Here is a 26,641-nt window from a genome sequence, read left to right as displayed (position 1 = left end):
CTGCTCTTTTTAACAGCCCAGTACCATTTTGGAAAATGCAAGCAAAGGGAAATTTCAATGCAGCTGCTCTGCCACATCCTCTGTGGAATGGACTGAGCAACTTTCTGCTCTGGGAAGGAATCCGTCTCTATGGATTTTGGCTCCTGACACTTCTGCATGCCGTCTGGTATGCTCAGTGAATTTCAGCACATTGGCAATCCAGGTTATTTATTCCATTATTCACTAAATCACGTATGTGGCTAGGGCAGGAACACACCATGCCAAGAGCAGCCATGTGACAATCAAGTTACCAGCAGATCTAGGGCAGTGATTCACGTTCCAGGTACCTGTGTGTAACCTGAGTTCCCCGTAAACTGGACATGGTCTCCTCCAAATTCTGCCGCAGATCAGCAATATTCTTCACCGTCCGCAGTCGCCGAGCCTCAGGATCCTCCCCTGGAGAGACAGAGGTGAAGACTATTTAAGTTCTCGGGTAGATGGGGAGATTCATGGGAACAGCAGTCGTGTCCATGACCATAACCACGTCGTCTGCTTGGGACCTGGCTCATCACACACCCTCAAGAAGGATTTGAGAGTGTATGAATGGACGGATGGAGGAATACCCAAAGGAAGGTGTTAAACCTAAATAGAGAAGTCTGTCTTCTCCCTGCAGGTTCCTCCAGCAATAGGTGAGGTCTAGCCTGAGACTGTAAACACACTTCCACACTGTCTCCCACAAAGACAGACACATGTTAGGTCTGAGCCCTGCCTAGGAATCATTTTCCAACCATACGGAAGTGGGAAAGGCCTTTTGCTTTCTCCTCCCTAGATGGGTGCTGCTATCCACGGACCCAACGTTATTCTACTTATTGACATAGTTTTGGCTGTGCTGGGTGTTCTCTGCGGCTCAGGCTTCTCTAGCTGGGGACAGCAGGGGCCACTCTGCCGTGCTGTGCAGGCTTCTCACTGCCATGGCTTCTCTTATTGTGGAGCGCAGGCTGCAGTAGCTGTGGTTTCTGGGCTTCGTTGCTCCGAGGCATGTGGGATCTTCCTCTGGGAAGGGATCAAACCTGTGTCTCTTGCATCGGCAGGCAGATTCTTTAGGACTGAGCCACCAAGGAAGCCCTGATACATTATAGATGGCTCATTTGTAGTGGCTAAAAGATCTGCACCTATTGATCATTAATATTTCTAGAGAGACAGGTTTGCCTTCTTGGCCCGATCTGTTATGTCATCTCGAATTCTGGCTCCTCTCCTCCCAGGCTGAGTGGTCACGAGGAAGGTGCTGACCCTCTCCACCCTTCAGATGCCACGGTCCTAATCGAAGACAGTGATAGTGCTGGTCTCGATGGACTGTCGTAGGACCAAATGAAGAGCCCAAAGTGCAGATCAAAAGCACCCAATCACGCCAGCGCGTGCTGCCGAGTGGGGAACATTCGAGAAGAATCAGGCTTCTCTCCGCGGGACAAGGCACTTCCATTCCTGGGCAACATTTCCCACTAAATACCTGGTCTGGAGAAGTGAAGCTGGCACAAACATCCCCGGAGAAAGAGGCCACATACAAGCTAGGAAGCTGCACCCCCTCTCAGAGAAGCCTCGCTCTGGGGGTGTCTGGCCATTCTGTCATGTTTGGGCTTACGGGGGGAGAGGAAAAGTTGAATAACGACAACAGTGATGAGAGGAATCACACATCTTTCCCTCAGAGGAATTTCAGGAGAGCTGAGAACACCACCATCAAGGGTCTTTTAAAGCTGATGACTATTTCAAGTACTGAGCAATACTTCTAAGTTAAGCTGCATACATAATATGGTACATACACAGGGACAACAGCAAGTGGGATTTACAGCAGACACCAAGTAGAACTTCCAGCAAGTGTCATCAACAGGGCAACAGGCAGCTAAGAAAAGGCATAGAGTTAACTTTCCTTTCCAGACAAATGACCACTTCTTAGGTTATTCTCAACACGGTGGTGCCTGAAGGCTGGATTCAATGATTGATTCTATGGAAGAAATTCGCTATAGCAAACTCTCTGGCCTTGAAAACATTAGTGTTTTCAATTTTCTCCCTACTCCTAACCAAGAGAAATTTGAAAGGCATTTTTCCCTTATCTGAAAAGTAGTCAGACCTGCATTTCCCACCCAGTTCTTTAAAGTACATACGAATGTCCATGTTTTTAAACGAAAGCAGTGATGAATGTCTACTTTACCTTCCCCTAACGGCTCTGGAGGAATGTAATTGCATCTATCCACAGGGCCATCAATTACATATCTTTTACTGCCAGTTTGGCCACATTTTATCTGTGTAAAGGCTGCCAAAAAAAAAGGTACTGATCTTTTGGATGGCTCCAGGCCCTGCAGGGAACATTTATTATGAAGCTATGTCTAGGCACCAGTTTTCAAATTACCTTCATTCATTAACTTAATCATGCACAACAGTACAATAACTTTATTTACAGGCATACCTTGTTCCCTTGTGCTTTGCTGATACTGTGATCTTTACAGATTGAAGGTTTGTGGCAACCCTGCTTCGACCGCGTCTGTCGGCGCTGTTTTTCCAAGCTCACTCTATCTCTGGGTCACGCTTTGGTGATTCTGCCAACATTTCCAACCCTCCACCAGCAAAAAAGACTGTGACTCACTGAAGGCTCAGACAATGGCTGGCATTTTTTTAGCAACGAAGTACTTCTCAATTAAGTACATTGTTCAAAAAAGTACGTTGTTTTTTTAGACATAATGTTACTGCATACTTAACAGACTAGAATATAGTGTAAATACAGTTTTTCATGTACTATTGTTTAGTCGCTCAGTCGTGTCCGACTCTTTTGCGACCCTGTGGACTCTGGCCAGCCAGGCAGTTCTGTCCATGGGATTTCCCAGGCAACAATACTAGAGTGGGTAGCCATTTCCTTCTCCAGGGCATCATGCCTGGGATCGAACCTACATCTCCTGCATTGGCAGGTGGGTTCTTAACCCGCTGAGCCACCAGAGAAGTGTGCCGGAAAACCAAGAACATTTGTGTGACCTGCCTTCTTGCAATCTTTACTTCATTGCAGTGGTCTGGAACCAAACTGGTAATGTCTCTGAGGCAGGTCTGTATATGTCCACATCTCTAATGACGTCTTAATGACACATTTGCCTGTGTTAAGTCTCGTAAGACAAAGGTCTCTGACACAGAGTGGTAACTCACCTTTATTCTTGGTCACCCCCACACAAATCTAGATACGCTCAAGAAAGATTTATTGCCCCAAAAACATTTGGTCAGTGGAGGGTGAAAGAGAAAGGATAGATTTTTCACTCCCAACAGAAGAAGGTTCGCACAGCGGCACTGCCACTTATTAGCCACTTGACCTTGGACAACTCACTTATCCTCTCTGAATGTCATCTGTAAAATGGGGATAAAAGCCCTTCCCTTAGGTTAGAAGGGTCAGATGACACATGATATCCCTAAGCAACTGATCAAATAGTCCCATAAACGTCCATCCCTAAATACATCCATTTGTTGTCATTTCAAGGAACTGGCTGTAGAAAAGCTGGCTTCAACCTCATACTTACAAGCTACTACATAGTGTCTCCATAAAATCATTCACCGTACAGCCACACACATGATAGAACCACACAAAGGAGTTTCACCACTTAAATGCCGGGCTCATTGAATCTGAATGCACTATTTCCCCCAAGGAGTCCCACTGGGAAATATATGCTCCCCTCAAAGATTCCAAGGGCAATGGAGAAGCACAGACTAGTAATCCATCTGCCTTGCTCAGGTGATGATGTTTCAAACTGCCCATTCTGCATGCTGGAAGATGGGCTTAGTATAAGATCTCCGTCCCAACTCATTGTCTGAACAAAATAAACACACAGCATGCCCCAGGGGAAACAACTGGGCCCTTGAAGCCCATCTACGATGAACTATTCCATGTTTACCTGTGACTCTCCTCAACTGCCCAGGGCAGTCCCCCCCCAAGCCAGGCGCTCCGATGGAGAGAACAGCACGTTCTGATCACACAGAGCGGACGTGAGGATGGCAGGGTGCTACCACGAGGAACACAGATAGGGAGTTTTTCCTTGGAAGAGGGAGGCTAGGGGACACGCTGCTGCAGGAAAGGAATGGAAACTATCTGTGAGCTTCAGGAGGCTGGGTTATGTCCAGCGATTTAGAAATGGACGGATAAAAGACTCCATTATCAGTTAAAGCCAACTAGGTATGGAAGGGCTGCCTCATGAAGGAATAGCTTTTCCATCTCAAGAAGTATTCCAGAGAGACTGAAAGACAGCTCATCAGTGAATGACAGAAGGGGTTCGTGGACTGGATAATAAGTGGATGTGGTTCCTCCTAACGCTACAATCTGATGCATATCTCACCTGTAACTCTGTGTGAATGACAGAGCACCATGGAACAATCCACCTACTTGCATAAGTAGAAAGAACTAAGCAATAGATCAAAGAGTCTCATAAATGGCAATTCCTAGACACGCACACTTGTGGTCATTTCAAGGGATTGGCTGTAGATAGCTGAATTCAACCTCATACATACACGCTATTGTGTAGTGTCTCCACAAAACTATTCACACACATGACACAGCCATACGTGTGAGTTTCAGTGTTTAAATGTAAAGACAGGTCATCCTGATTCAGAAAAGTTTCCTTAGCAACTAAAACCCTTCGACTTCACACCGAAGAGCGCTTGATTAGCCATGACTGGCTGCACAGTTCTGGTCTCCAAACCCACTGACAGCATCTCAGGCTTTCTGAGCTCTCGCTTGGTTTCCGTCCTTGATACACAGGAGACATGGGGAGAAAAAGAAAAAGGACTGAAAAGATCACAGGCTGCCATCCGTCCCTCTGAAATTTAAGTGTTATGTGGAATGGTCTCCGGCTGCTGCTTTCACTTCTCAGATGTAAATTTCACTGAGCCCCTGGGTCTGACATGAATCCATACTCCTCCACAAGACACACGTCTGACCCATGCCAGCTGCTGAATCACTGGCCTGGCTCTTTTGATGTGTGCACATATGAACATGATCTGGAATGTGTGTGGAGACCTGAGTAGTCATTAACCTCCATACCCTTCTCCTGAGAGCTGACCCTTTTCCTGCACCATCCAGCTTCTCACATGCAAGGGAGCTAAAACCTGAGAGAGAAAGAAACGTCAAATCAATCCCAAATGTAGGGCCCCAAACCACTGCAAGATGGATCACTTACAAATGGCTGGGAACTTCTCTGTCTCCTCAATGTGCCCAGCCAGCAGAGCCAGAGGGAAAGAGCTAAACCTCTCAGATCCTCTGAAGTGAACTCAGAGTTAATCGTCAAATGGGTGGACGAGTCGATCATATGGGCTGCATACCAACCCCACCCCTGTGCTGTGGCTATTAAAATGGTGGGGTCATAGACAGTCTAATAAACGGATTTTAAACATGGACTCAGTTTTTAACCCAACCCAGGAAGTGGTGTGATACGCAAAGAGTAACACAGCCACTGCTAAATATGTGGCTTACTACTCACTTCCCTGATTAGAAGTTGCTGGAACCTAGGGCACAGAGCTGGGAACAGGGATAAGGCCCAGAGAAAGTGGTGGCCCAGAATGCACTGCAGCAGGAATTCAATTCGGATGCTACTTCTGTTTCTTTAAATGAACACTGTGACAGCATAACACTAATAAATACTTGTGGGACTAACTGTATGCCAAGAAGATTTTATGTTTTTATATGATATGACATCCTTTAATCATCATTCCTGTCTAGTGAAAGTGTTAGTCGCTCAGTTGTGTCTGACTCTTTGTGACCCTATGGACTGTAGCCCGCCAGGCTCCTCTGTCCATCAAATTCTCCAAGCAAGAACACAGGAGTGGCTTGCCATTCCCTTCTCCAGGGGATCTTCCCGAACTGGGGATCAAACCCCGGTCTCGTACACTGCAGGCAGATTCCTTAACACCATCTGAATGATGAGGGAAGCCGCTCCTTGTCGAGGTCACATTTAAATAAAATTTAGACTTTTGTTTTTGGTAAAAGAAATATGCTGAAATCTTTCCAACTGTCTGAGCATGCTCAGAACAATTTCCAATCAGTGCTTCTAGAAAGGAAATTTGAAAAGTCAATACATTTTACAGTTCTAACTCTTTTTGGAAAGCAACTCTATCTGAAGAGTGAACAAGGAGATTCAGAGTGAAGTGTCCCAAGCCCAGAGCCCCTACGTGAGTGGGGTGGAGTACGGCTTAAAGCAGAATTCACCAACAGGTAAAAGACTTTTTACAGTCTGGGAAAGAGGGAATAGACTGTGAGAGACAGAAGAGGGGGAAAAAAAAGGAAGCAGGAAGACGGAAAATCAGTTTGGCTCATCAATCAATGCAACAGTGAAGCAGCTTCACGTCCAGCTGGGTTTGGCCCTTCCAGCGGTGGTTGCTTGGGAGGCCTCACCTCCCAGAGACAGGGAAGTTCCAGGGCTCCGTACTCACCAGTGAGTTCCTCCAGGGCGGGCTGTCCACTCTTGGTGTAGTGGCTGGGCTCCATGGTCACACCCCCTGAGCTGGATTCGGCAGTAACATTCCCTTCGGTGTCTGTCTGGGACCTTCACACACAAACCAAAGCAGACATACTTGTCACAAAGCAGTAACTACCCCGTCTGGACCACGGTGCTCCAATCACAACCCATGTGAGCACCTCCTTTGGTGAGAAGCTTTAGAACAGGGCAGACCCGCAGACAGACTCTAAATAATTCATCGGTGCATGTGGAGCAATGTCCCAGAAACAGAGAGAACCACCGAAGTGTAGAAGATGAAATATTCATCACCCAAATGGAGGGTCTGCAATCTTTCACTGGGGAACGCGTCTCTGTGTCCCCTTTGAGGAGCTAGATCTAGCCAGCAAAAGGCTGGCAAGTACCCGGTGGTTTGGATCATTTAACCTGTGCCAAAGAGCCACTTCTAAGTAACCAGCAGTGCCAGCAAGCCAAGCATGAAGATGATTCCACTGGCAGCCCCATGCACCGCCCCCCCCCCCCAAATCCTCCTGACACGGCTGTCTCTGGAGAGGTGACTGTACAACTGGCCAGGAGTGGGTGCCAAGCAGGTGTGTTTGCCCTCCAGGTCTGACTCAGAGCTCAGATCTCCTGAGATGAAAGGTCTCACTGATCATTATTTCAACACTTGACTGAAATCTGTACTTCCCCAAACCTTCTCCATGCCCTTATTTGTCAAGCAAATCGAGACAATCAAGCAATGTGCTCTAACCACAATTACCTCTGCTTATTCAGGCGTGCCAGGCAAATATAATTACATTCGGATACATAACCCTGGGTGTAATGTTATTCATTCATCGGCATCCTCAGCTAATTCAACCAGATTTCACTCTCTATGAAGAAAGTGTTTGCCAAGAATGTGAAATGCCTAAAACAGACTGGGGGATACACAGATAAGCCCCACATCATCCATCTACATTCCCCCGACCTGTGCCTTCCTACTGAGGCCATCGGTTCCCCATTCCCATCATCTCTGAATTTAAAGGGTTTCCACGCTCTCTGTGTTCCTCTCCTTCCTTTGACCAGAATCCAAGCTTTCGCCATCTCTGCCCAGGCCAGTGAACAGGTATACTGCCTCCAGCCACAGAGCTTACAAATGACAGCCAGGTATAGAAACCAGCCCACGGATTGATTCTTACTGGTCTGCCTAGTATCTTTTAAAGCTTCTGAATTCATGTCCACATTTAAAACTGGAGAGAAGTCACCAAAGAAAATCTGGATTTCTGTCCTTTTCTCAGTAAAAACAAGTCTGGAAGGACTGAGCTCACTTTCTTGCAGGGCGCCACCTGCTGGTGAACAGTGGTGGCGGTCCCCTCTGGGGAGGCGTGAGGTTCCCTTTCCTGGAGTCCCATTCACCCTGAACCACTCAGGGTGCTATGTCTGTGGTATCGCCTTTGCGGGCCCAAGCAGGCACCTGCACTGTGATCTCTGTTTAGACTGTTTCCAGGTCTTGTCCACTCCCCATTCTATTGTCCACTGACCTTGGGGACCCCGATGTGATCTTTCATCTTTTGATTAAAGGTCTCTAATGGTGTATTGCCCACAGAATGAGATCTAAAGTCCTTATTGTGATAGAAGATGCCCTACATCACAGGATTCTTCCTCCTTCATTTCCAACCCGTCTCCTGGCTCTCCTGCCCTTACACACGGCCCTACCCTGTGCTCCACCCACATGTGGCTTCTCTCCAGTCCCAGCTCATACCCAGCCCTTCACAATTTTGTCTCTGTGGTCACCGTGCCCTTTGACTGAAGGCTCTCTTTCTTTCTTCCCTAGTTTGCTCCTGATCTGCCTTGAAGGCACAGTCCCCATGTCATCTTGGTTTGGAAGCTTTCCCCAATTCTTGGCCAGCGGATGGCTCCACCTTCTGTTCTCCTGATGTCTCCTTATTACAATGAGATCTAATTAATAAACCTTTACTCCACTAGATTAAGAGCTCTCTGAAGGCTAAGACTGGCTCTTTTGATGTGGGCATTTAAGAACACTCTGCTCCAATTCATATGCTAAGCAGGCACTCAGGGAGGGTGGGCTGAATGGATAAATGAGTTTTTAAGTCTAGAAAGTTTCTGGGTGAGAGAAGGAGCATTGGACTTGGAGGACTGAACATTGAGCTGGCTGGAGTCTGCAGTCTATTACTTGATAGCCACGTACATCTCAGTAAATCACTGCACCTTGTAGAGAGGCTGGACCCTTATCTGGACATGGGATTACAACAGCGACCTCCCCTGGCTGCTACAAAACTCACAGGTGAAACCACACAAAAGCACTTCAGTTCAGTTCAGTCGCTCAGTCGTGTCCGACTCTTTGTGACCCCATGAATCACAGCACGCCAGGCCTCCCTGTCCATCACCAACTCCCAGAGTTCACAAAAGCACTTAGCGAAGTATAAAGCAACAGAGGTGTCCAGTGTGTCTTCTGAATTGGTAACTATAGTTCATTCCGAGTGATTTTTTTTTTTAAATGATTTGTTTTCCTTCTTCTCTTGGTGACATCACCAACATGAGAGGTTCTAGGGGGAGCACTGTCATGTAATAAACAGTGAGCTGTAAACTTGAGAGAGAAGCTGGAGCATCACTGGAGTCTAAACCAGTTTCTAAAATCCTCTGATCTAGTCCTGTCTCCTCAATTGACAGATGAGGCTCAGCACGAGGCAGTAGCTCAGAGTCAAGACTATTTCATGGTTAAGCACTTGGTCCCTTTAGGTAGAGAGACTTGGCTATAAACACAAGCTCTTCTGACTACCAGCTCTCTGACATAGAACAAGTTATTTAATTATTCTAGGCCTCAGTTTGCTTATCGGGAGAATGGGGATAAAAAAGGGGAGCCAGCTCGTGGAGTTGTCAGAACGATCCAATGATCTGCATTTCTGCACACACGTGGTGCAGACTCAGCAGCGGGGCCTGCAGCCAAGTCCCAAGGCCACCCAGGGACGCACAAGTGAACAAAACACCAAGCCAGGCAACCTGACTGCTACCCCAGGGCTCTTCTCTCCAGCCTCCTCCCGGGCTCACCCCGAGGAAAGGCACCTCAGAGGAGGAACACAGACATCACACGGGGTGAGCACAAACACAAGCGTGCAGTTCAACACACGGGATGCTTTCTCCCTCCCGTCTGTTGGACTTTAGCTCTTTACCATCAAGAGCTTTTCCTCTTATAGAAAAATCTTGAAATATTAAAAAAAAAAAAAATAGAGGTTAAATGGTTTAGAATCTTTCAAATGATTACAGCCAGGAAAAAAAAGGAAGAGAGTGGAACTGACCATGATCAGACTGTCACATATTTTAATTCTGAAAATGCAAATAAAAAATCTGGGAATAGCAGCCTGAATATGCCTGACCTCAAGACTACCGACGTGACCGCAATGATAAAAATTTCACGGCAAGCAATTCAGCTGCCTCCATGGTTCAGAAAACAGTTGTATAAAAAGTTGAGCATGGAGACCAGTGCTGAATCATTATCTAAGCCTTGGCACCCTTCTCAGGACTGTTAGCTGAGCTGATGACTTGATTTAATACAAAGATGACCACCTCCCATTTCAAAAGATCTGGTGTGACCCTCCCTGAAGGGGAGACTGAACAAGGAAAAGGAAAGAGCTTGTCCTCAGAAGCCTGACCTTCCCCCACAGGCTGGATGCTGTGGACTTTCCTCTGAAATCAATCGCTTGAACCAGTCTTCCTATCAACTCTTGACAGGAATGGTAACAGAACTAGAACTCACCTCAGGCAGAGAGAGAGGAAACATCTAATTCACTGGGGAACCAGGCAGACTGAGGAAGTGGGAAGTATGGGGATGAGTCTGTGCATATGAACAGGTATGTAAGCACACGTGTGAATACGTGCATAGGTGCATTCACACTTCACGTACGAATGTGTACTTGTGTCCTTATTTACGTGTGAGTGTCCGTGATGTGCACTCACACCTGTGGATGTGTCTGTGTGTGTGTGTATGTGTACACGCTGGGTAGAAGCTGTAAAGGAAGTGCCTGGACTGCAACACTGAACCACCGGTCCCCTTGGTGCCATGGACGGATCTTAGTTATCACTCAGCTGTGCAGAGTGGCCCACTGCCCGGCAGGTCTCGAGCACAGAATCAAGCTGAAGACTGAACAGGGCTCTGGGATCCTCCAAGAGCAGGGCTGGGTGGCTTCCACCTACCCAGACAGGACTCATCGCAAGAATCAAGCATCATACAGAGACGATGTCCCCAACCCTGGACAGGTGTGTTATGTAACCAGAGGCTCTCACAGGCCACAACCCCCCAGAACAACAGCACCGGGCTCCCCGTGGTCTCCTGTGGTCCCCTGGATGTGCCATCAGAGACAGGCAGAGGGACTGAGGGTGGAAACATCCAGGCTTGTCACCCCAAATACAACCCAGGTTCTCTGGTTCTTCTAGAACTAGTCCTTCAGTATGGCCACCCTTCTTCCTCATCCTGATCTCCCCTCTGAAAAATCCCAGCACACAGCAGGGACTGAAAAAATATTTGAGTTCCCTGGTTACCTAGCGGTTAGAATTCCGGGCTTTCACGGCTGTGGCCTGGATTCAATCTCTGGTTGGGGAACCCGCAATCCACACAGTGTGGCCAAAAAATAAAAATAAAAAAAATTTTTAGAAGAAAAGAAGAAAAAGACGTGCAATGGGGTAACAAACCGTGAGGTTCTGAAAGTTCAAGATAAGCCTCTCTGTGAGAAATCTCAGTTGCTCAGCAAGGTGGTTTTGTGTTTCATCGTTTAAAGTACATTCAGGATGCTTTAGGACTGACCTTGAAGCCTGTCCAGTGAAACCAAACCACCCTCCTAGCTATTGTTCAGGCTGCTTCTGCCAAGCCCCTGGGTCCCCGTGTGCCTGGGCCACTCCTCTGCATCTGAGGATCACTCACATTTTCCTTCCACTCTTTAGCTTTCTAACCTACCCCCACGCTCCAGCCGCACTGAATTAACTGTCCCTCAAGCACACCATGTAGGTCTCTATCAGGAGCTGATCATGGGGTCCTTGAGCTGTCTGCCTCAATGTTCCCGCAAGACCCCTGCCCCCGAAGACCCCTTGCCCAGGGCTGGGCAGGGCCGGGGAGGTGGGCAGCCGCTCCTACCTGTACAGGAAAGGCGCCACGGTGGCAGTGTTGGGGTGGCTGTATTGCTGCTGGGGCTGAGGTAGCTGGACACTGACAGTATTGCTTCCCGTGGTCTGGGTGGTCCCCACGGACGCACTGACAGTCTGGCTGCTGATGCTGTGGTTCAGGCCGGTCCCTCCGGGGCCTTTTCCTTCCGAGGACGCCAGGCTGGAGGAGGAGCTGGAGTGCCTGCCGTCCAGCGGGGGCTTCTGCTGGGGGAGCCCCGAGCTCGGCTTCCCACCCCGGGCCCGCTCCCCGTCCTTGGAAGGCGTGGGGGCACTTGGGGATTTCCCGGGCATGCTTTTCATCCCTGGTTTTGGTATCCCGCTGTGGGAAGGGGCCGAGGCCTCCTTCTTGGCACTGTTGAGCTTCCCCCCTTTGGGGATGAAGCTGGCGATCTTGGAGGACTTTTTGGGCATCTCGGTCACGGCGGCCCCGCTGGGGTCTTCTCTCGGCCCCTCTTTGAGGTCCGGCCTCTCTGTCACCGAGGCTCTCTTGGTGAGGTCCTTGCTTTTCTCCTTCTCGCGCTGTTGCTTCTCCTTTTCCTTCTCGCTGCCTTTCGGGGAGCTCTTCTTGTTGGTCAGCGCCCGGCTGAAAGTCCTCTGGGCGATGCCCTTGAGGGCGATCTTGGGGCTGTTGGACGGGGGGCCGGCGGCAGACAGCGGGCGGCCGCCCGCCTCCATCTCTTCGCTCTCCTCGAAGCTGGGCAGGATCTCCAGCCGCTCGCAGCTCGTGTCCCGCGACCCTGGGCCCTCGCCCGCCTTGGAAGCCCCCTTGCTGTTGAAAAGTTTGAGTTTCTCCAGCATGGACCTCTGATTGTTGGGGGCCGGCTTCAGGGCTTCGGGGGCGGGCCGGGGGGCCTCGGGCGTGGGCGGCTTGACCGACAGCGCGGCGGCCGCGGCGCTGTGCTTCACGCTGACCGACTTGCTGCGCCAGGGCTTGGAGGCCGAGCCGGGCTGGGGGATGGCCGAGGAGGCGCCGCCGCTAGCAGGCCCACACCCGCCACCTCCCTCCAAAGCAGCGGGGGCATCTTCGCTCATTGCGGGGTGGGAGGATGCCGGGCTCGCCAAAGGCTCTGTGGAGACAGGGAAGAGAGGGAGACCTGAGTTACATGCATGGACCTGCACTCATCACGAGGGGGCATCGGCCACGGCTCCACGGCCGATCGCTCCAACCCGGATGCCATGCAGCTCCACTACCTGAGTCTCAGTTTAAATTCCACCTTGACCTCCTAAGCTCCATCAGGCACTGTTCACATCCTCCCCCGCTCACCCGCCCCCGCCCCGCACATTTTGGCATATGCTGTGTGAGTGCACACCAACCTTAACATCCATATACACGTGGCAGAATTAAGCACACACTTCATGGGAAAACAAACAAAAATCCACACATTGTGTGGGAATGGTACAAGAAATATCTCCTGTCTTGAATGATTCAACCCATAACCCCTTTTTTCAACTAAAGGGAAACAATGGAGGATTATCCAACTTTAAGAAAACAATGTTGCAGAGACAAACAATCGAGGATTATCCAACTTGAAGTAAACAATGTACCAGAGACATTAACACAGAACAGATTCCAAAAAAAAAAAAAAAAATCCAGAAAAAAGAGAAACCAAGGATAATCTTGACAGACGTAATTACCCACAGAAATTGCTAAATCCCATCAAAGCATATATGTGTTCCCTATGTTGGCACTTCTAAAAGAGTTACCAACGTGATGCAGGCTGAAGTTTAAAAAAGGCTTTGGAGCTTAAGAGTATGAACTAAGCACGAGGCTTCACCGTCAGCGGGAAAACACGCAGGTTATCTGAAAGTCAAGGCTTCCCCTTGGCACACAGGGTGTAGTTCCCCGGCCAGCCTCTTTTCTCAGAAAAGCCTCAAAATATTTCCAAATTAGAACTGGAATTATTCGGAGACGGGCGGGTTCCAAACTGGAGCTCTGCTAGGCACTGAGGCAGCCCAGATTGATGACCTGAACGCCAGAGCTCCCTTGCTCAGGCAGCAGGCAGAGCCACACAGCGCCATCCTCCACGTCGGGGCAGCTGTCAGAGGGAAGGGGGCCGGGACAGGCCTGCGAGCCCATCCCGGCACCCACCCACGACCACGCCCACCCAGCACAGACAGGGTGCAGCACCTCGGCCCCCAAAGAGCCCGTGACCCCGCCCCCCTGCAGAGTCACAGGGACACGACTTACCTGGCCGCAGTCACTTTCTCCCGCAACGATTCCCTAGGAAAACTTCTCCAACCCGAGAGGCTGTCCTTCCGATTGTCACAAGTGTTTTCGGTTAAACTGCTCATGTTTCTAATTAACTTTTGTCATCCGCAACTGCTCCAGTGCCCAGAAGCCTGGCGGGATTAACGGCTGCTTCTTCTGTTTTTTTTTTTTCCCTTTTTAAATACCTACGTTCCACCGCCTTGGAGCAGCAGAGTAAACTGTATATAAGAGCGGCTTTTTATGATTTAAAAGTCAACGGCCGCCAAACCCGAGGAAAGGCAGCCCCTTGTGGGACACGAGCCGGGAGCACTCCCGGCTCATGAACTGGCCTCCTTCCCTCTCAGCTGCTCCGGGGGGGTGTGGGGGGGAAGCCACGGCTCCGGGGTGATCCAATGCAGACCTCCCAATGTTTTAAAACACATACATCTTCCTGACTTCCCGGGGATTTGGGTTTGGAGTGGGGGCTGCTGTGCAATCCTCCCTTACAAAACGCATGGCGCGTTGCTGGATCTTTTCCTGGGGAGAGCTGGGGACTGGCTGGGAAACAGGCTCGCGGAACCCACCCACACCAACAGCCCCTTGGAGGGTCTCCTCGTGTGGGACACGCTGCTCGTGGAGGGCCTCCCGGGCTCAGGAGGTATCGTGCTAGGCACTCTGAGAAGAGGGGCTCCCTGCCCCCGTCTGACGAGTGGGGAGACTGAGGCTTGGAGAGGGCTAATGACTGACCTTCCATCACTCCACTGGAGATGGTCCAGTGTGGGATTTGGACTCAGGTCTCCTGACACAGTGCTCTTTGGGACTGCATCCCAGCTACCTCCCGCGATAAAGAACACGTTTAAATGACAGCCACTTAGATGACCAGAGGACTTCAGGGCATCTACCTCTTCTACTGCTTGAGTATATTCATGATGTCCATGGTAGGGGACAAACCAGCCCAGCCACTGGATAGGAGGCAGCCTATGCCATGGAGGCCAGCTCCCTGGAGGGCAGCAGTGACCCTCCAGTCGCGAGTTCCACTCTCTCAGGACCGCTGTCCTTCCCTTTACTTGGGCTCAGATCTGGGGCAGAATTATTCACTCATTTGTACACTCAGAATATTCACTCATACACTCAGTAAATTCATTCACATCAACATTCAAAGACGGGCCGTCCCTGCTGGCCCAGTAATTAAGAATTCCTCTGCCAGTGCAGGGGACACAGGTTCCCTCCGTGGTCTGGGAACTAAGATCCCACATGTGGCGGGGCAACTAAACTTGAGCCACAGCTAGAGAGTCCGCCTGCCGTACTTCCTAGAGAGCCCTCCTGCTGCACTTCTGAAGCTCCCATGCTCCAGGGTTCGTGCGCCGCGTCATGAGAAGACACGGCAATGACAGCCTGCATGCCGCAGCTAGAGAGCAGCCCCCATTTGCCACAACCAGAGAAAGCCTGAGGACGGCAATGAAGAGCCCACGTGTCGCAATGAAGACCCAGAGCAGCCAAAAACAATCATTTTCTAAAAATTAAAAACAAATTTAATGAGTGCCTAGTATATGCCACACATTGTTCTAGGCACTAGGATACATCAATGACAACACCGAGATCCCTGCCTTCATGGATGTTACACTCTAGCAGGGAGGAACAGATAATTCATATAATTCATACATACATTTTATCACTTAGTAGAAAAGAAGTCCTAGAGAAAAGGGGCTTTGAGTGGGGCGCCGGAGATTGCAACAATTTCCTTATAGGAGCTACAGCAAATCGGGATCAGAGGTTTGCTCTTCTTTCCTAAAGAAGTTTCAGAACTTCTCCCTACTGAACAGAAGCACGTGCATCAGTGTGATTTCTCTGCTCCCACACATTCCCTGGAACTCTTATAAAGCTTGCCTGAAATAATTTGGACAAGAAATGCCCCTGACAAGCGTTTCTGTGTAATTTTAAATCTTAACATGCACAGCTAGAAATCAGTTGTTACTAACCAGTTAGGGACTGATCCAGAGTTAGCCAGACACCTGACTTGTCTAAGAGAAATGTGTAGGCCAGTCAGAGACGTGCGTTTCCTTCAGGAAAGCTGTCAGGTGCAAGAAGGGGCTCACATGCTGCAGGCATAACGGATACATAATCATTTCCCAGGGTGTCCCCAGATGGCTCCCAGAAACTCCTACCGTCTTTCAAACCCCAACTCAAATGCCTTCGTCCTTTGTCAAGCTTCCTGAGACCCTCGGGATGAATGAACTACCCAGTTTGCATCATCACCTGGTATTTTTACCTACTCTCCTTCCCCAGGACACTGTCCAAACTTCCCTTTTTATAAAAGCATTTCGAAGTCCACCTGCTTACACCAGGCACGGGGAATATGCTGCTGCTGCTGCTGCTGCTGCTAAGTCGCTTCAGTCGTGTCCGACTCTGTGCGACCCCAGAGACAGCAGCCCACCAGGCTCCCCCATCCCCGGGATTCTCCAGACAAGAACACTGGAGTTAGCCCCTGCCTTTTAGGAACTCACTGTTCAAAGAGGCAGCAGACCTCAAAACAGAGCACAGAAGTAATGTCAAGGCTGTAGAGGGCGGTACATGGTCCCAGGATTGGGATCTCCTGATTCTCCCCGGAGAGTCTGGGAGAGCTTCATGGAGGAAGTGGCTTGTTCCATTGGTCTGTGAATCCCTCCAGAGCAGAGACCAGCCCCCTGCCCCGACTCATCCTTGTTTCCCTAAGCCTGCCAGAGCATAGAAAATACTAAATGGTTTCTGAATTGTTGGTTGGTAGTTGTGACATTTGCAAGTCACATTTAAGTCAAGAGAGACTCAAAATTTGTGATCAGTCATTAGGGTTTTATTAAAACCTTTCAGTCCAAACTCAGGATTAGGACTCAGAGCTTCAGAATTTCTACTGCGTTTTGCCTGGATTCCCCTTGTTATAGGATCATGGGGACATTTCAAGGCTACTCATTATAGCTGTAAGAGACAGTCCGTGGGGATGATTCTGAATCTGCTTTCTAGAACAGAAGTTCCCTGAGTAGTGCTACCGGGCATCAGAGCACCATCAGACCATCAATACTTTAGAATTATGTCAGAGCCAGTTGATGCTGTTGCTCAGTCGCTTAGAAGTGTCCGACTCTTTGTGACCCCATGGACAGCAGTATGCCCGGCTGCCCTGTCCTTCACCATCTCTTCCCCTAAACAGTGAAGGGGCTCCAGGTCATGAGTAGTCCTGTGCAGGTCTTGACAGAACTGGACACATTTCTGTCATTCCTGGGGTATCACACCGGTGATCTCAGACCTTGGCTGAGGTGGAAAGCTGCCATTTCTAACACTAGGCTTCTGTGATTCCTACCAGGCTTCGGGGTGTGTGAGATAAATGCAGGAGAGGTCTGGGGAGGCAGGCAAAGCGGCCAGTGTGCTACCAGCTGAAAGTACCATCTGAGGTATACCACTCTGCCCCTCCGTCTCCCCATTTGTAAGACAGAGGGTAAGATTTTCTCCAGAGTCCTTTCAACTCTGCTTCCATTCGAATCTCAGTGAGTCTCCAAGAGGCCGGAAGAGGCTGGACCCCAAGAACACAGCTAGGTTCACTTGCTAAGTTCTATGGTTACCGCGAGCTATGACACACAGGTGTATCTTTACCTTCAGTCATTTCCCTTACCAGTAAATGCAGAAAACGGGCTGGGTCAAGGTACACTCAAACTTTTATTTATTTATGTTGGCCATGTGGCATGCAGGATCTTAGTTTCCTGACCAGGTATCAAACCCATGCCCCTGTGCCCTGGACCACTGGACTGCCAGGAAAGGCCCAAGGAATACTCAACATTGGATGAGCTGCTAGTGCATTAAAATCTGGTATTCCAGGAAGACAAGCGAGGGATGGGGAGGGTGGGGTGAGTCCTTTAAAATGAAGAACACTTCTCTAATTACTCTAGAGAGAGAAGGGAGGAAAACACAAAAGAAATGCTCTGACCACCAGTATTCTCCCAACAATGGTATGTGGACCACAGAAGGAGGTGAAATGAACATTTTTGATGTCACATGGATAAACATTTTTATATTTTAAAAGTCACCTATTTATCTGCTGCATATCATAAAAGACAAGCAGTTCACATATAAATCAACAGTTTCGTGGGATGGTTCAGATGTAGATTTAATTTGAGTTGATTTAAGGAAAATATGAAACAAAAACACAAGTGGTATACTGATTTGGCAAAACACACAGTTTGTGAAAGACTAAAGTTGGGGAAACACTATTTCATTAAATCAGAAATATTTATATGTAAAACATATAATAAGTATTTTTAAAATACTTATTTTATACTCAACCTATTCTTTTGATAAATGCAATCAATCAAGGGGAAATTAAATCAGAAGGCCCCAAAAAGGACTAGGTTCAAAACTAATCTGAAATGGTTTCAGATTTTAGAGCTTTGTTTATTTATATGTATTTGTTTAGTCCAACATCTTGCTGGGGATTGGTCAGATCTGGGAACATGATCAGGTCCTTGTTTAGCCAAAGGTAATTCTAACGATAATGGTCTTAAGTTTCCGACTACTAAACATAATAAGAATAATACGTTACATCATGCCCAATAAATATCCCAAATATCCATATGTAAAATTTAAAAAATCTTATGACTTATTATATGTAATAGATGTTGGTAAATTCTGCCCTAGTTTGGATTTTATTTTTTGCTATACCAGGTCTTAGCTGAAGCAGAACTCTTAGTTGCGGCATGTGGGATCCAGTTCCCTGACCAGGCATCGAACCCAAGCCCCCTACATTAGGAGTATGGAGTCTTAGCCACTGGACCACCAGGGAAGTCCCCTAGTTTGTACTTGAGAATACTGATCACAGGGCCCCCAAACAGAGTTGATGAACCACTGGAGAACCACACCATGGACTGATCTCAGCTTTAAAAGGCCAGCTCACCAGGTTCACCCACCGTCAACTGACAAACCACCGCAAAAAGGAAAAGTCTCATTTGAAATGCTGCAGAAACAGGAGGCCTTTGAAGAAGAAAAAAGGCTGTTTTTAAAAAAAGAGTTTAAGGAGAGAATTAATCCTCCTGTGGGGAAGGGAAAAGTTTGGTTTTTCTGGCACCCAGCCTTTAACCTTCCCTGACAGTAACCAAAATACTTTCTAAATGAAAATACTGTCCAAGGCAGATAAACAAGCATTTCTTCCTCTCTTCCGCCACGAGGACCAGCAGTGGCCCCTGGTCCCTTCTGTCCCCAGCTTCCTAGTTAGGGAGACGTTGGTGGTCTGGTCGGGGCAACAGGCACCCAGGGAACATGATCTAGGCTAGCTGATCTTAGTTCCTGTCACCCTACTGTGATTTTAAACCTGCCCAGAGGATGGGTCTAGCCTAAATCTTCAGGAAAAGGTCTGATCATTGGACCTATAATTTTGGGCCTATACAATTTTCTATAATTTGTTAAGGTGTCAGTCTTGAGTATACAAATTTGTTAGGATAACTGAAACCAGTTTTGTTTTGTGTTTTGTTTGCTAGTTTGTTGTGAGCACATGGACTCTAGCCACACAGGCTGAGATTATTTCCAGAGTTGCTCTGGTTAGTTTCTCTACAACCATGTTAGCCACCAGACCACATAGAGGCACACACTGGGCCTTGCTCAATCCACCTAGTGGTTCTGCAGGATTTCTGCAGCCTGGCCTGAGAAGCCCTCTCAATACTGCTATGATCAGTGTCTAATATTAAAGGCATGGGCTCAAATATAGTTTCTTTCCCACTCCTCCCTGGACAGGAGCCTTGGAGGTACAGAAAGATGGAGAAAGGGGTCAAGAGAATTGCCAACAAAAGTGGTCAGAGAGGGGAAAGGCATGGAGTAGAAGGAGCTGGGCTCTGAATCCATACTTTCTAAGGATCGTTTTGTGTCTATAATTCCATAGGCTCCCAACATCCAAGTGAAAATAAGAATGATGATTTATATAAACAAATATTTTCTTTAAAGTCGCTCTGTTAAGTTAGCCCCTAATAAAAATCCCAAAGATGTTTTTGTTGAAATAGAAACATCCATACAAAAATTCATGTGGAATCTCAAGGGACTCTGAATAGACAAAGTAATTCTGAAAGAGAATGAAGTTGGCGGTCTCATACTTTCTGATTTCAAGCCTTTCTACAAAGCCATTACTGTAATACTGACAAAGGCAATCATATAGACCAATGAACAAGAGCCACCAGACATAAACCTTTGCATATATGGTCAAATAATTTTCAAGAATATTCAATGGGGTAAAGATCATCTTTTCAACATATTTTCTGGGAAAACTAGATGTTCACATGCAAAAACATGAATCTAGGTTCATACCTTATACCATATAAAAAAATTAACCTAAGATGGATCAAAGACTTAAATGTATGAGTTAAAACTATAAAACTCTCACGGGAAAAACACAGGGCAAAAACTTCATGACACTAATTTTGGCAGTGATTTCTTGGATATGACACAAAAAGTAGGAGCAAAAAAACAAGTAAGTTGAATTTCATCAAAGTTAAAAAAAACTTTTCTGCATTAAAGGACATAATCAACAGAATGCAAAAATAACCTATGAGTGGTAATAACTGCAAATCATACATCTGATATCCAGAATATATAGAGAACTTAACTCAACAACATGATATAAAAAATGGGTAAGGGACTTAAACAGACATTTCTGCAAAGAATATATACAATTGACCAATACACACACAGAAAGATGTTCAACATCACTAGTCATCAGGGAACACAAACCAAAACCACAAGAGGATACCACTCCATACCAATTAAGATGGCTATTATTTTGTTAAAAAAGAAAACAGCACGTGTTTCTGAGGATGCTGAGAAATTGGAACTCTTGTGCATTACTGTGAGAATAGAAGATTGTGCAGCCATTGTGGAAAACACAACGGCAGTTCCTCAAACAATTAAACATAGAATATGTCCTACCAGTTACACTCCTGAGTATATACCTGAACGAGGTGAAAACAGGAACTTAAACAGATATTTGTACACCCAGGTTCATAGCAACACTATTCACAATAGTCAAAAGGTAGAGGCAACCCAAATGTCTATCAATGTATAAACAATGGACACTGTTTGGATGAATGAATGAATAACCTAAGTGTGAGACAGATCTATGTCTCTTTCTCACACACACACACATATACACAATGGAGTATTAATTCAGCCTTCAAAAGGAAGGAAATTCTGACACCTGCAATAGTAGGGATGTCCTTCCATTAGGAAGCTTCTACAAGCCCCTTATCCTTATCCATCAGAGGGCAGACAGAATGGAAACCACAATTACAGAAAACTAACCAAACTGATCACTTGGATCACAGCCTTGTCAAACTCAGTGAAGCTATGAGCCAGGCTGTGCAGGGCCACCCAAGACAGATGGACCATGGTGAAGAGTTCTGACAAAATGTGGTCCACTGGAGAAGGGAATGGCAAACCACTTCAATATTCTTGCCTTGAGAACCCCATGAACAGTATGAAAAGGCAAAAAGATATGACACTGAAAGATGAACTCCCCGGGTCGGTAGGTGCCCAAAATGCTACTGGAGAAGATTAGAGAAATAGCTCCAGAAAGAATGAAGAGGCAGAGCCAAAGCAAAAACAACACCCAGTTGTGGATGTGACTGGTGATGCAAGTCCGATACTGTAAAGAACAATATTGCATAGGAACCTGAAATGTTAGGCCCATGAGTCAAGGCAAATTGGAGTGGTCAAACAGGAGATGACAAGAGTGAACATCGACATTTTAGGAATCAGTAAACGAAAATGAATCGGAATGAGTAAATTTAATTCAGATGACCATTATATCTGCTACTGTGGGCAAGAATCCCTTAGAATAAATGCAATAGCCCTCATAGTCAACAGAAGAGTCCAAAATGCAGTACTTGGGTGCAATCTCAAAAACAACAGAATGGTCTTGGTTCGTTTCTAAGGCAAACCATTCAATATCAAAGTAATCCAAGTCTATGCCCCAGCCACTAATGCTGAAGAAGTTGAAGTTGAATGGTTCTATGAAGACGTACAAGAACTTCTAAAAGTAACACTAAAAAAAAGAAGTTGTCCTTTTCATCATAGGGAACTAGAATGCAAAAGCATGAAGTCAAGAGATACCTGGAGCAAAGGCTAACAGACTTTTGCCAAGAGAACAACCTGGTCAAAGAAAACACCCTCTTCCAACAACACAGGAGATGACTCTACACGTGGACATCACCAGATGACCAATACTGAAATCAGACTGATTATATTCTTTGCAGCCGAAGACGGAGAAACTCTACACAATCAGCAAAAACACCACCGGCAGCTAACTGTGGCTCAGGTCATGAACTCCTTATTGCCAAATTCAGACTTAAATTGAAGAAAGTAGGGAAAACCACTAGACCATTCAGGTATGACCTAAATCAAATCCCTTACAATTATACACTGGAAGTGACAAATAGTTTCAAGGGATTAGATCTGATAGAGTGTGTGAAGAACTATGGATGGAGATTCGTGACGTTGTACAGGAGGCAGTGATTAAGACCACCCCCAAGAAAAAGAAAAGCAAAAAAGCAAAATGGTTGTCTGAGGAAGCCTTACAAATAGCTGAGAAAAGAAGAGAAGTGAAAGGCAAAGGAGAAAAGGGAAGATATATCCATCTGAATGCAGAGTTCCAAAGAATGGAAAGGAGAGATAAAAAAGCCTTCCGAAGTGATCGATGCAAAGAAATAAAGGAAAACAACAGAATGGGAAATACTAAAGATCTCTTCAAGAAAATTAGAAACACCAAGGGAACGTTTCATGCAAAGATGGGCACAATAAAGGACAGAAATGGTGTGAACCTAACAGAAGCAGAAGATATTAAGAGGTGGTAAGAATACACAGAAGAACTACACAAAAAAGATCTTCAGTTCAGTTCAGTCACTCAGTCGTGTCCGACTCTCTGCGACCCCATGAATCACAGCACGCCAGGCCTCCCTATCCATCACCAACTCCCGGAGTTCACTCAAACTCAAGTCCATCGAGTCGGTGATGCCATCCAGCCATCTCATTCTCTGTCATCCCCTTCTCCTCCTGCCCCCAATCCCTCCCAGCATCAGAGTCTTTTCCAGTGAGTCAACTCTTCACATGAAGTGGCCAAAGTATTGGAGTTTCAGCTTTATCATCAGTCCTTCCAATGAACACCCAGGACTGATCTCCTTTAAAATGGACTGGTTGGATCTCCTTGCAGTCCAAGGGACTCTCAAGAGTCTTCTCCAACACCACAGTTCAAAAAAGATCTTAAGGACCCAGATAATCACAATGGTGTGACCACTCATGTAGAACCAGACATCCTGGAGTGCGAACTCAAGTGGACCTTAGGAAGCATCACTACAAACAAAGTTAGTGGAGGCGATGGAATTTCAGCTGAGCTATTTCGAATCCTAAAAGATGATGCTGTGAAAGTGCTGCACTCAATTTGCCAGCATATTTGGGAAACTGTGGTGTTGGAGAAGACTTGAAAGTCCCTTGGATAGCAAGAAGATCAAACCAATCAATCTTCCACCTGGGTTTCCCTTCCTCCACCCCAATCCCTTTAACACCGTTCCAAATTCAGAAACATTCAGCCTCAGGGCGGAAGTAGAAAAGCAGAGACATTATTTTGCCAACAAAGGTCGGTCTAGTCAAAGCTATGGTTTTTCCAATAGTCATATATGGATATGAGATTTGGACCATAAAGAAAGCTGAACACCAAAGAACTGATGCTTTTGAACTGTGTGTGGTGTTAGAGAAGACTCTTGAGAGTCCCTTGGACTGCAAGGAGATCAAACCAGTCAATCCTAAAGGAAATCAGTCCTGAATATTCACTGGAAGGACTGATGCTGAAGCTGAAGCTCCAGTACTTTGGCCACCTGATTCAAAGAACTGACTCACTTAAAAGACCCTGATGTTGGGAAAGATTGAAGGCAGGAGTAGAAGGGGATGACAGAGGATGAGATGATTGGATGGATGTTATCACCAACTCAATGGACATGATTTTGAGCAAGCTCTGGGAGTTGGTGATGGACAGGGAAGCCTGGAGTGCTGCAGTCCATGAGTCACGCAAAGAGTCAGACACGACTGAGTGACTGAACTGAACTGACAATAGGGATGAACCTTGAAAATGTTACGCTAAGTGAAATAAGCAAGTCACAGAAGGCAAATATCATTTGATTCTACTTGTAAGAGGCCCTTGAAAAGTTGAATTCATAGAGACAGTAAATAGAAAGATGCTTAGGGTCTAGGAAGAAAGCAGTAATTTTCACAATGAAAAAAAAAGAAAAAGAAGACTGTTATTGGGTGCAAGTAACAGAATTCTGATGACCACAGCCCAAACAGGTGAGGGGTTTACTCCTTTTACTTCCAATGGTTTAGCACAGGGTCTGGCACACAATTTATTGCTCAGTGGCTCAGACGTGTCCAACTCTCTGTGATTCTGTGGACTGCAGCATCCCAGGCTTCCCAGTCCCGGCACACAATAAGAGCTCAATAAATATTTGTTAAAGTTTCTCCGTCAGTTTGATGGTTAACGCATCACACGAAATTACATAATTTTGATTGCCTTACAAGTATTACTTTATTCTACCTTGAAAAAATAACATCTACTTCAAAGGAAAAGTGATCCTTCTGAAGAAACTGTAGCAGGGAAGCAAATTACACCACTAGACGTTTTCCTCCTTACACTGGCCATCACTGACTCCTTGGTCAAGTTCCTGACTGCAGTACTTCCTTGCCCCCCCCTCACGGCCTCATATCCCTACCTAGACATATCCACCCCCCAGTCTATATCTTCTAGGAAACCTGCAGAAACCAGAAGCCATCTCTTTTCATCTAAAGATGCAGAAGGCTCTGCCAGGCCTTCTCTGGGGTCCTAACCCTTGCTGCCCCATGTTGCAGTGAGTGGTCACACTTAGCTTACAAGAATAACTGATGGGCCAGGTCCCAGAAATGCTTGTTGGAAATTCATGCCTTGGCCCCTTTTACGACTGACCTGTTTCACTTAGCAGTGACGGGTGCCCAGATATCAATAAACAAACGACAATGATTACCCACACTGAATCCTTCCATATGGCTCCACGTTAAAAATCAGGTATGCCTATGTTGTCCCTTTTGGCTAATGCTGCCAGCTGTTCTCTTTACAGCTAAGTGAACTCAGAAGACTAGAATCCTTGGTGATGCTTTTTATCCTATGAATGGTGAAATTTTTGCTATATCAGGTCACCAAAAAGATCATGTTCAAATACACCAGTACCTTATGAAGGTGTAACCAAAAATAAATGTGTGGAAGGTAAAAATGCATTATCCTAGTGACCTGAAGCCAACTCTGTTCCCAGTTCCCCTCTGTGACTCTCCCCACAGAAGAAATAGAAGAAGAGGCCCTTGACAGTTGGCACCATTACAGTCATGTTTTGTTTTAAAGTATGACAAGGTAATTCTTCCTCTGCAGTGGCTTATTTTGCGTAAAACCAAGTGAAACTATGGGTGTGCATGCATGCACGCACGTGTGCCAAGTCACTTCAGTTGTGTCTGACTCTTTGAAACCCTATAGACTGTAGCTCACCAGGCTCCTCTGTCCATGGGATCCTCCAGGCAAGAATACTGGAGTGGGTTGTCATTTCCTCTTTCAGGGGATCTTCCCAACCCAGGGATCGAATTCGTGTCTCCCGCACTGGCAGGAGGGTTCTTTACCACTAGCGCCAAATAGGTAAAGAGGTCATTTGTTTCCCTAAATGGAACTAAAAGGAGTCTTATTTTCTTATAAGACAGTACCATTTTCCTACATAGTTATCACCACATTTTCTCCAATTTCACAAGGTACATTTTTAAATCCTACTTACTGCTTTAAAGAACTGAAAAACTAAACAAAAGTTAACTTGCTGGAAATATTAATATACAGCTGGGCTTATGGTTGACCTGGTAATAATACCTTAGAAAGAGAATAAACTCTTAAAATCTTTCTCTCCCTTCCATATATCCTTTACCTCAAAAGATGTCCCAGGCATATTTGTAAATCCTCCCACTCCACTGGGTAAAGAGGCAAACCATTTGACTGCTGACACTCAAAGGAAGATATCTTTAAAAAGTGGTCCTATTTTTAATCTTTCACGTCTTAAAGCCATATCACCCTCAAAACAACTCTTTTCTCTCTCTTGAGCTTATTTGTTCAAAATCCCAAGCGATATGTTTCAGAAGAAAGCTTTTGTTTTAATTTGTCAAGCCATTTCTCTATCTTGCACCATATATGGCTATAAGAATATACAAAACTGGCCGTAGAAAACCTTCTCCCGTGCTTTAAGGGTGCATGAAATTTCACAGAGACGATAAACACTTTATGGGGGCAAATCTCATTCTCGCAGGTCACTGTCAACAGCTAACAGCTCTTTGGCAGAACGCAATGGTTGCACGCTATTACAAATACACGCCCCCCCCTCCGCCCCCCAAGACAGAGCTGGTTAAGGAATGTTACAGGCTCTCCTCACCTAAGATGCCAGTCCAGTCTTCCTGGTTTTTCTTGGAGCAAGGGATGGGCTCTTTAAAACAGGGGCCTCCAACCCAGTTTTAAACCAGAATGCTTTCTACTAGACAATACAAACAGGCAGCAACAGCAAGAGGGGCTCTTGGCTCGGGTAAGTTTAGAAAACAGATGGCTAAAAAGCAATCAACGTTCTTGTCTCAGGACTTCTCAGAGCCTTTAATATGCCCGCTTGCCCTGGGGATATCCAAAATGATATGGGATAGTATGGATCCTATATGTATTTTTGTCATAGAACTGATCTTATGGGATAGCTTAAAGGAATAATAGCCTATCATAGGATGTATTCTGGTAAACTGCCCTAATGGAAGGGGGCAG

General features: G+C 46.5%; 1 protein-coding gene across 7 annotated transcripts in view; it reads right to left on the bottom strand.

Moving 5' to 3' along the window:
• The window catches only part of NAV2 (neuron navigator 2), a 429,204-nt gene that overhangs the window by 166,053 nt on the left and 236,510 nt on the right, over positions 1-26,641 (bottom strand). For all 7 annotated transcript variants that reach the window (XM_055416029.2, XM_055416030.2, XM_055416032.2 and 4 more), the window contains 3 exons: positions 11,578-12,673; positions 6,430-6,542; positions 327-435 (listed from right to left, as the gene is read on the bottom strand). In XM_055416029.2, the coding sequence (XP_055272004.2) occupies positions 327-435; positions 6,430-6,542; positions 11,578-12,673 (1,318 nt within the window). The remainder of the gene's footprint in view (positions 1-326; positions 436-6,429; positions 6,543-11,577; positions 12,674-26,641) is intronic.

This window comes from Moschus berezovskii, chromosome 25 (genome assembly GCF_049115385.1).
Source record: "Moschus berezovskii isolate FMDL1 chromosome 25, NW_MosBer_1.0, whole genome shotgun sequence".
NCBI classification, from domain to species: domain Eukaryota; kingdom Metazoa; phylum Chordata; class Mammalia; order Artiodactyla; family Moschidae; genus Moschus; species Moschus berezovskii.
Note: the sequence above shows the minus strand (reverse complement) of the source record. Positions and strands in the feature narration are given on the sequence as shown.